We start from the raw sequence: 10,938 nt of genomic DNA, 5'->3' as shown, positions 1-10,938 counted from the left end.
ACGGCCTTTGATTTAAACACATGCTGCAGGCGCACCGTATGATGTATAATCACTGAAAATTGGTCTCATTATCATTAAGTAAATGAAAAGTACGACCTTGAATTGAACCTCCCCCTTCAACAACAGCGGTGGAGTTTTCTCTTATAAACACTGCAGTTGTCTGTTGAGCTGATGTCGCCTTTCACATGTAAATGTTCAGTGAAACGTGACTGGACTTCATTCATTCATTCACTCATTCATTCTTTACATGTACAAAAATAAATATATAAATAGTAAATCTTTGCAGAGTGGCACATTCTTTACATGTACAAAAATAAATATCTTTGCAGAGTGGCAGATATTAGATTATATGATACACACTTTTTGTTAATGTGTAAAGTAAATGTAGGAAAATATTCTTATTTCATTTTAGAGATGATGTGTTAAGTGTAATGTTCATCCATCCATCCATCTATCCATCTATCCATCCATCCATCCATCCATCCATCCAACCATCCATGTCCGTCAGTTCAATCTCCACTGGTGACTTTTCTCCATCCTGGTGTTTGGATTTTCTCTACAGTTCAGTCCCACAGTCCAAAAACAAACCGACTTCATTCACTGTTGACCACAGTGACTCTTCGTGTGAGAGCTTGTTTGTATTTACTGTAAATGTGGCCCTATGGTAAAAAAAACAGTGACCTGGACAACTGGTTTTGTTCAAATTGACTTTTGTTTCATTTGTTGTAGCAGAAACCAGAAAAATAAATACTGTTACTTCGACTCCAGGTTATTGTACTGCGTGGTACGTTACACCACAGTACACAGTGTACTGTACAATCTATAGATGAATGTTCTCATTAACCTTCGATGAGTCTTCTCCACAATCGTGTCCACGAGGAATCGATGTTTTTTTTATTACGTACGCCTTCACTACACACATAAAAAATAGGTGACATTTTATTTTTTTGATGAGGTGAGAGAATTTCAACCACAGCTTGTAACGAAGTCTGTGTTCACCTGTAGGATGCAGGACCTGAAGGAGCTGGGGGAGCTGTCCCCTCACTGGGACAACCTAAGGAAGGAGGTGATGACCAGATACGGAGGAGTCATCAGCTCCTACCAGGAGACGCTGGCTGAAATGGACAAGACTTCAGGTACGACTCCATCTGTTCTCTGTGTTGCTGACTGTGGTCGCTGACTTGTTGCTATAGAAACAGCTAGCACTTTACCTTTAAAGAGGGAGCCCCGCTGTATATGTCTGTATCTTATTACACACAATAACAAATGAATTCATTTTGAATAAAAAAAAACGGTTTTGTTATTCTACTCTAATGCGTTGTTTTAGCTGCAGTACCACCGATGGCCAATAGGAGCTGGCTCAAAATTCCAAATTTTGCCAATAGGAGCTGGCTCAAAATTCCTATATACTTGTGTGCTGTGATGGTTCATCCACATATATATACATACATATATATACTGTGATGGTCCATCCAAAAATAAATATAAATATTATATTATATAAATATAATATATGTCAATGTTACTTTAAGAAACACTAATAAATAAATAATAAATAATAAATATATGTCAAAGTTACTTTAGAAACACTAATGTAAGGAGATTGTACTCTGAAAGTACATGGGTCACATGATCAGAGCAACATCTCAGAAAAAGAACTAGTTTACGTTTCTCTGTGGTTTTGAACATTACTTCACAAAGTTAGCCCATGTGTACTGGTCCATTTGTAATACTCCCAGTTCCAGGTACTTTGTTTCACTCTTGGTCGGCCGACTCTTTGCTCCAAAATCTCATCACGATGATTGTTTCTCATATGTTATTATCCAAAATAATGGGCGTGTCTGCTCCTGCAGCTGTTTCTATCAATGTGTCTAACTAACCTTCCCATAATTGAAAATCAGCAACATGATTGGTTTGTCGTAGCGTTAGAATGTGTTTGAAGAACTGGTCGGAACATTCCGCAACGATGCTCCAAACAAAGGTAGCGTTAGAATGTGTTTGAAGAACTGATCGGAACATTCCGCAGCGATGCTCCAAACAAACAAACAAACAAACAAAAAACACTCCTACTTTGTTACCACTTCAACCTTAGCCTGCAGTGAAGACAGCAACGTCCACATCTTATATATAATCTATTATCACAGCGCTGATATTTGTCCAAACGTTAATGGATTGATCGGTTCTAATATTGATAATTGTGGACTCCCAGGTCATTATTGGAACCAAATCGGTTCTTATGTTCCAGGATCAGACTTTAGGGTGACTCTTGTTCCTCTGTGTTAATCCTGGGCTCCGTAATCTGCACCTGTTCAGAGGTCATGTGACTCAGTGTGGCAGCAGAGGTCATTTGAGTTCAGATTTAATGAAGTCAAGTGCAGTGACTTTAATCCACGCTGTTACGTCTGGATCATTGTTGACAAATCAAACCCCTCTAAATCCCGACACAGAGAGAGAATCTCTGAAGTTCTGCGTGAGTCTCTGTCGATGTTAAGATTCGTCAGAGACTGATTCATGTTCCTGCTGCTTGTCAGAGAGTTCCAGAACCATTTGTGTTCTGTTTAGGTAAACACTTCGTACGCAACGTTAAAACGGTATAAATCTTAGGTAATGTTCCAGTAAATGGGACTCTCACGTCTCATTTACAATCCTACAGCTTTACACTCACTATGTAAATGTTTTTGTACATTGTTTCTTAAAGGTGTAGGTCATAAATTTGCTGCGTGGAGCGCCAACGTGAGGAAGGAGGAGTTGATGCGGTCAGGAAATTTAACAAGAAAACATTTCTTGTTATACATGAAAATTATTTACTATTATTATTATTATTATTATTATTATCATTGTGTTAATAGTTAAATGAACCTCTTTTACAGGGTATAAAAATTTTACTCTTTTTAATGTATGTTAGTTCATAGATCAGGTTGAATATCACATTTTTGAGACTTTTCTTTTTTAGTTCTTGTTATATTTAATAAGATGAAGATGAAGGTGAACCAACGTGGTGAGATTACAGTTTGTTCCTGTTCGTTTTCCCATCCGTCTTAGTGAGTTGAAGGAGGTTCTCGTCCCGTCGGCCTCAGAGGGAACAGATCTGACGACAGGAGAAAATGGATTCGATGATGTTGGTCTTTATTATCGTTCTTGACAGAAACCTCGCGTGGCCTTAATGTCTCGATAAACACACAGGCTTCAACCGAACTAATTCACCTCATTAATCATGAGCTGTATTACCTTAGCACGATGACAGGCGCAAACAAGTCACCGCTGATGAATTATCGACACCTGATGCGACCGACGGCCGAGACTGAAATATGTTCAACTCACCTCCACGACATTGAATGTCAGATTTGTGATTATTTCGGAGGTTGACGTGCTGTATGTTGCACACAAGTACAAAGAAAGAGTAGTATCACAGTACATTGTGTTCAGTTCCCGTGCTCTATCCATTTTTAATGATGAGCTGTACTCAGCAAGTACTTGAGACGCTCTAATAATTGTTCGCTCTTCATGAATTAATTATCTGTACATCCGCTGAGTACAGACAGCAAATTAAAGCACAAACAGAATCTGTTTGTTGCACTTTCATGGTTTTCTGCACTTTTGCACTTTGCACATTTTTACGGCGTGTCTTCAGCGGCTAATTCTACTGCCAACTTTGTTTTTCTGTCCCAGTAATATCCGGAAAAATCTTTTCAGGTTTAGGTTCATTTTGAGGAGTATTGATTTGTCTTATTAATTATGACTAATTAGCATCCAGATTAGTCCTACAATAATGTTCCATTTAACTCATCACGGATCGAATTATTATATAAACATTTTTAAAACAGCTTCTGTCCCTTTTACTTCTGTTTTTCTTTGTGAATATTTAAAAAAAAAAACTCTTAAATGATTTAACGGCTCAGAACGAGACGAATTTGTTTAACTTGTTAAACCATGAAAGTTTTCAAAATCAATCTTTATCTCCTCTAAAAGTTCAGCGAGGCAAAAAAAATTACAGAACTTATTTGTGCAATTAGAGCTTGAATATTCACATCAAATATCAGACAACAAACTGAAGCTGAACGGCCACAGTGGAGCGTAGCATGAGTTAGCATGTGCAGCCTCAATTAAACCAAGAGCGTAAAACATAAATGGACAATATATTGCCCGGACAAACAATTTGTTAATACAGTTTATGTAACGATTACAGACGTAAACTGAATGTGTCCAATAAAGGACCAATGCATGTTGCGCCACACTTGAAATGATATTTTTAGAAATAGAAGTATATGTACATATATGTGTGTGTATATGTGTATATATATATATAAATATATATACCATATACCTGTGTATACCACCTGTGTGTATATACCTATATGAACATATATTTCTATATATGTGTCTGTTTTATGTGTCTGTTTTTAGATATAGAAATACATGTACATATATGTATGTGGGTATATGTACAGTATATATGTATATACTGTATATATAAGTGTATATATATAACTTTATATGTATGTATATGTATATGTATACCTATATCTACATATATTTCTATATATGTGTCTGTTTTATGTGTCTGTTTTTAGATATAGAAATACATGTACATATATGTATGTGGGTATATGTACAGTATATATGTATATACTGTATATATAAGTGTATATATATAACTTTATATGTATGTATATGTATATGTATACCTATATCTACATATATTTCTATATATGTGTCTGTGTGTGTACATACATATATATGTATATATGTGAAGTAGTCAAACGTGTACCAAACAAATGGTAAAGAGAAAACAAAGGACGCAAATGATTAAAAGTGGAGATGCTGACCAGATAGCGGTCAGTACTCCTGGCATCTGGCCCGTCTGTCACGCAGCCAGCCCACCTGGGCAGACAGATGGGAATCTGATACGGCTAATTCATCTAACCTACAACAGTCACTTGCTCGATTAGCCTCGTCCCCAGGGCAGCGCTGCCTGCAGTGAGACCCCGGTGAGCGGTGACGGCAGCTGAGCCACTGATTGGAATATTAACCTTTAGTAACCGCTCGTCTGGGTGAACTGAGGAGACCTGTTTAGTTCAGTGTCAAAAGACTGTTTTCAGCTGGTAACTAAGACCGATGGTCCTTGAATGCAGCACCACTGAACTGCAGATGGAGCTGCTGACCTTTTCACCTTTTGGGTATATGGGTACTGAATTTTTTTTTTTTTTTGGTTGTAGTAGTTTTAGTTTTGTTGCTACCTGATTTCATAAACAGTACAGACTTTAAAGAGTTGAACTAACATTAGATTTAACTCGTCTTTACCTGCAGAGTTGAGAGTCACAGCACTAGTACATTCACATTTGTGGAACACATTCAGAAATTAGGAGGGAAAAAAAAAACCCTGGATGTACTGAATATTACGTTTTTCAAACGTCATCCAATTCAATTAGCGCTAAGTTGGCGTTTTAAAAAAAAAAAAAAACGCCCCGTCAGTCATTTTCAGCCACATCATGTTTTAATTCAGAGCTGAGTTTTATCAGTTTTTGAGGCTTTACGTTTTAGCTGGAGCGCTTCAGCGTGTTCAGCAGTATATCCAGGGAAGCATATGCAGGTGGAGTGGAGGTTTTTTCATCTTCGACCACACTGCTAAATTGGTTTGGAGTCTGCTCTGGGTATCTCCCCCTTTAAGCTCTCTCTCTCTCCCTCTCTCTCTCTCTCTCTCTCTCCCTCCCTCTATTTATCTACATAGCTTAGCTTCACCCCAACTATTTAAGCGTCAAAAACTAATTAGTGTGGATGTACTGTAGTGTACCTTGTTCTTTGTCTTCCTGGTATTCTGTTGGAGTTAAATGTTAGCGCCCACCTCTGGTTCTCGCTTTTACTTCACTGCAAACCTTTCAGCCAATAATCCTCCTTAATGAACCACAACAATTACATTTATATTTTTCCTTTTATTTTTATTCGACATTCAGTGAATTAATATATAATCAATGGCTTTGTTAATATTATAGAATTTGACTGATGCCAAAACTCAGTCAGGTTGGGAGAACAGCTCCAGGTCACCTCAGGTCACGATCCAGAATTTATGATCAGACTCAGGTCCGGTCTTTGACTCAGTCACTGTACTGTGGTGCTCTCTGTTGTTTTGAATATCTGGTTTGGACAGATGTAATTGTAAATCCTCAGTATTTATCACAAACACTGTTTTGACTGTTAGCTAACAGAGACTTGAGAACACTCACCAGCTCCCTGCGGGCCGTGACCTTCAGAGTTGGCTGTAACTCAGTAACTTTTTTTTTTTTTTGCTTCAATATTTTTACCCATTCATTCCAAGAACTGAAGCAGGAAGTCCTGTTCAATCAGATGTGAGAGGTAATGTTTTTCTGACAGTAATGGTCTAATAATAAACTGCAACAGGAAGTAATGACATTTTAGCAGCAGTGTTTACCCCAGAATTCGACTTAATAATGTATCGTTTTACTGGAGACGTTCTAATAATTTAAGGACTTGGTTGAAGGACTTGAAGAGTCCTCACAGTTTAACTCTGAGGTGGGAGTAAACTGCTGCGGAGCTGCTCCACTGCTCCACTGCTCCTGGATCATGGAGACCAGCGAGGGTGGAAGGAACAATGGGGAAGGGATGAAATTAGGAGGTTAAAAAAAAAAAAAAAAAACTCCAGCAGTCAGCAGCAGTGAGCCGGATCCTGGTCACGAGTTTCTGTTGGAGTTAAGTCTTCTGAATAAACTGGAAGAGTCCAGGCCTGAAAAGAAAACATCAAATCAGAGCGAGCTTGGGAGATCTGGCGAAAATTAATGGACTGGAATTTCTCGTGTAACTCGCCTGAAACTGTGAAATGTTCTCCTACCTCAGGGATTCTGACAATTCATCTCTAAATGCGTTCTAATCAGAGATTATTGTGCATGAAATGGATCTTCGTGTCCCCACAGTGAGGGAAAAACTGCTGTGCTGCTGATTTTTAAAAACATTTAACTGTTGCAGTGATAAATCTGCCCTGTAGGAGGTCTGGCTGCGATGCCAGCTAGCCTTCAAAAATCCCAGGGTGCAATGCGTCAGAAGGAGTGTCTGACCTAAAAATGGTGACCCCCAAACTGACCTTTGACTGAAGGGAAATAAATGTTAAATCTGTAAATCTTAATAGATGAAAGGCCAGTATCTACACAAAGACTGGAACAAAAGGGAACGGTGCATTCAGGGACACAGGGAGAGAAATTTAAAAAGTACTTACTGTGTCAAACATATATATATGTTTTGACGTTTACGTTTCATATACGATAAGGAGAACACTTTTCCTTCTTCTTTACAGTAGAGGTCACACTGGGGTCAAATGTACAGACAGTACACGAGCAGCCAATCAAAGCCGTCGACTGATTAACATATTTGAATTTGATTACCGTTAACACATTAAGTGAAACACTTACAGATATTACACAGACGTTAAAATGAACAAATGTAATTATGCCGACATCATTACCACACCAGCGTGGTCTAATACGGTCATTACGTAAAAACTGGTTCAACCTTTGAATCCTGGTTCAGGAGCTGGAGCTTAAACTGGAACGACATTTTATTAGATATGGTTTGTGAAAGTATAAATATACTCTATGTGACTTTTAGTATTTTAATATTTAATATATTTAAATACTGAGTAAGTTACTTGAATGTAATTTTAAAAATTCAGTTTTGTCTTTAATGTCAAGCTCCAAAAGATTTGTAAGGATGTGGCGGCCATGTTTTATTACAAAATAATAAGGCATATATGAGTGCATGTATGTGTGTGCTAACGCAGGATATGGTGCATTCAGGTACCATCATAAACTTTAAAAAATCTGATCATTACAGCAGTTTGTTTGTTTTATGTTTCAGGACAAACCGTTAAAAAACCCATTTAAGAAAAAATAATTATTCGAATTTCTTCTTCTTCCCTGAGGTCCCACAGGGGGGCGCCGCCCCCACTTTGAAAACCACTGATTTCTTCTTCTATGTACACTGGATATCTAATGTCCCGTTCAACAGTGTTTCTCCTCGTCAGGGTCCAGTCTCAGCTGGACGTTCTCTCTCTCCTCTTGTTCTACTCGTGTCAAAACCAACATATCTGTCCTGACGTCGTTAAGTTTGCTAATAACTCGGTAATCATTCGTCTCCCGAGCGAGTCCGACACCAGACCCGGCTCAGTCATGGATGACTTTATTATCTGCGCCGGGTCACCTTTTCTTTTCCCGACTGTGTGAGGGAATAAAAAAAGAGCTGACGTTAGGTTTTAACTAAAAGTCCTGTGGCCTCGTCTGCTCTGGTCATTAATGGTCAGACAGTGGAGGTTGTACATAAATATAAAAACCTTGGCCCTTCATCTCAAACGTCAGAGTTTTTGACGATGGTCAGACTTTTATGAAAATGTTCTCAGTAAAGGGTTTGAGTCATCGTCCATTTGTAAAGGGTTCGTCCTCGTTTTTATAAAGTGAGGTCCGTGTTCAGTACATCTGTCAAATCAACGCCGCCCATTTGAATGCCATACTGTCATAAAGGCCAATGACATTTGGACCTGTCTCTGCTCTTAGTACTGTTTTGTAAATATTGTCCTTGTGAGTTTTAATCTTATTGAACATGCAGTAAATCAGCGGTTCCCCGACCTTTTTTGTACCAAGAACCTGTATCAGCCGTTACTGTGGACCCGAATGACCTTTGACCTGTTGTTTCGCAACATCGTCAGATTATCTTTGAATGAAAAAAGTAAAGGGATATGAATGAAGTAAATTAGTGAAACTGAAGTAAGTTTTTTCACTGTGTCCAAGTGCGGCCCGGTATCAAATGACCCACGGACCAGCACTGGTCCCCGGACCAGGGCTTGGGGACCCTGCGGTGCATAATGTAACGTTCTAATATTTGTAAGCAGTGGATGAAGATGCAGAAAATTACAAACAAATTGTTTCCACCTCAAACTAGGTGAATGAAAAACCTCCAGCTGAAGACTGGGTTGTAATTTACTTTGATTGAAATGATTTGTTTGTCGCTGCTGCTTTCAAACTGATTGCTCCTGGTTGTAAAATCCCGGTTAGGTGTTAAGATTTCTGAAGTCGTGTAAGCAGCCGCTCACTGGAGCCAAGAAACATTTGGATGAATTTTCTTGAACATTGTTTTTCACCATTTCAGATTGAAACTGAAAGCAATTAGGCAGCGCCAACCCTCCAGACCACGGTTACTGAGTAATGACTGCACTTCATTCACCCTCCCAGTTAATCAGATATTAATTAGGTGCTATTGTATTTCCTGTATGTCAGTGACTGGTTCAGTCAGAGATCTGGAGTCAGCTGCACACAACGGTTTGGTTTTTTTCTTTTCCTTCTGGAGAATTCCAAACTTTTTTTTGTGTTTAATGATTGTGAACATATTCTCTCTCTCTCTGTGTGTGTCTCTCTCTCTCCCTCTCTTTTCTTCTTCTTCTTCTAAATAACCAAATTAACAGGCAGTACAGACGCTCCTGAACACCAAACGGTCAAACAGAGACCTCAGTGTCTTCCTCTGAGTTCTGTTCTTTTATGACTGTGTGACAAACTCTCACCTCTGCCGTTACAGGTCGCTCATTTAAGCCGAGCTGCTGCAAAGCCCAGAAATCCCTGGAGTTCATCCCAATAAACCTGCACACCCAGAGGATGAGAGTGACCTGCCCCAGGAAAACAGGTATTACACCACCCACCCACCCACGACCGTGTGTCTGAGACACAATGATACACTTTACATTTTTACAGACTCAGGAGTTAACAGTTTGAATTGAGTTGGTCGGCCGCTGCAGCCGTTGTTAGTCTTCAGCCCAGGGCGGTGTCACCGGGGCTGAAGGTGAGGCTTCAGTCCGCCTGGTAGAGTTGGACACAACGTTAATGACGTCCCTCGTCTCCTCCACCGAGGACCTCTGGCTGACGGAGGACGTTAGAAACCTGGAACTGTCTCAGTGTGATGTGGCTGCCTCACGAAAAAAGTAGTCCCCCCAAAAAATCAGTCTTTTCTTAGTAAGGACATATATATAATATAATATATAAAATATATATAAAAAAAAATATAAAACCTTTAAAGTAAAGAGGAAAACAGCAGTAATGAACTTCACTAAAAAGAGATTATAACGAATATCTACAAACTAATAAGGTCTGGTTTCTCTCTTTTGTTAACGGTATAATATGTGAAGTTACTCACACAGAGAGTGGGTGAAAACAGTTTAAAGATTCAGAGGTTGACTACGGAGGTTTTCGGGATCAAAAACAAGACAAGTTTTGTTCCAATTCTAAAATAAAGCAGTAAAAAAAGTGAGTAACTCATCAAAAACAGATTAATATAAATAGAATGTCGAGCGACATTTACCTCTGAGTCGGGAAATTTAATTATTTAAAATCAAGGTTTTTAATACAAATAAAAACAAAACACACGTGCAGTGAGTTTTTTGTTCATTTTTAAAGAATTGTTTATAAAAATAGAGAACAAATGTTCCTTGGGTTTATTAATAGGACACAACAGCTGTTTGCTGCTCATTGCTGCGGCAGTTTTTATCATAACGATACAGAGCGTTTATAAAAACATATTTGTTCTTTTCAGTGCAGTTCAAGGTCCAGAGAAATATCTTTAACGTTTAACAAATGATTAAACTGAAATATTCATGAAGCCCTGTGTCTTCAGTACAGCAGCTCTGTTGTCCGTTTTTGCAGCAAACATTCACTTTCACTTCGTTTGTCGATCACACAGTAAAGAAAGAAATGATGAAGAGTTACTTTGGCCTTAAAATATTATTCTTTTAGTTTTTCCTAAAAAAAAAAACGTTCTTTTTTTTTCCTTCCTCTTAATGACAAACTACAAACAGCGTAGACCATAGACCTTAGCCCGTAGACTGTGGACCGTAGACCGTAGACTATAGACCGTAGACTGTAGACTGTAGACCGTAGACTGTAGACTGTAGAC

The 10,938-nt window shown here is 38.6% G+C and overlaps 1 protein-coding gene across 4 annotated transcripts in view; it reads left to right on the top strand.

Annotated features, from left to right (window-relative positions):
* inpp4b (inositol polyphosphate-4-phosphatase type II B) overlaps positions 1–10,938 on the top strand; it is a 121,084-nt gene that overhangs the window by 85,649 nt on the left and 24,497 nt on the right. For all 4 annotated transcript variants that reach the window (XM_025058211.1, XM_017035536.2, XM_025058212.1 and 1 more), the window contains 2 exons: positions 1,006–1,136; positions 9,571–9,675. In XM_025058211.1, coding sequence (XP_024913979.1) covers positions 1,006–1,136; positions 9,571–9,675 — 236 coding nt within the window. The remainder of the gene's footprint in view (positions 1–1,005; positions 1,137–9,570; positions 9,676–10,938) is intronic.

Source organism: Cynoglossus semilaevis, chromosome 9, assembly GCF_000523025.1.
Source record: "Cynoglossus semilaevis isolate Cse_v1.0 chromosome 9, Cse_v1.0, whole genome shotgun sequence".
NCBI classification, from domain to species: Eukaryota; Metazoa; Chordata; class Actinopteri; order Pleuronectiformes; family Cynoglossidae; genus Cynoglossus; species Cynoglossus semilaevis.
Note: the sequence above shows the minus strand (reverse complement) of the source record. Positions and strands in the feature narration are given on the sequence as shown.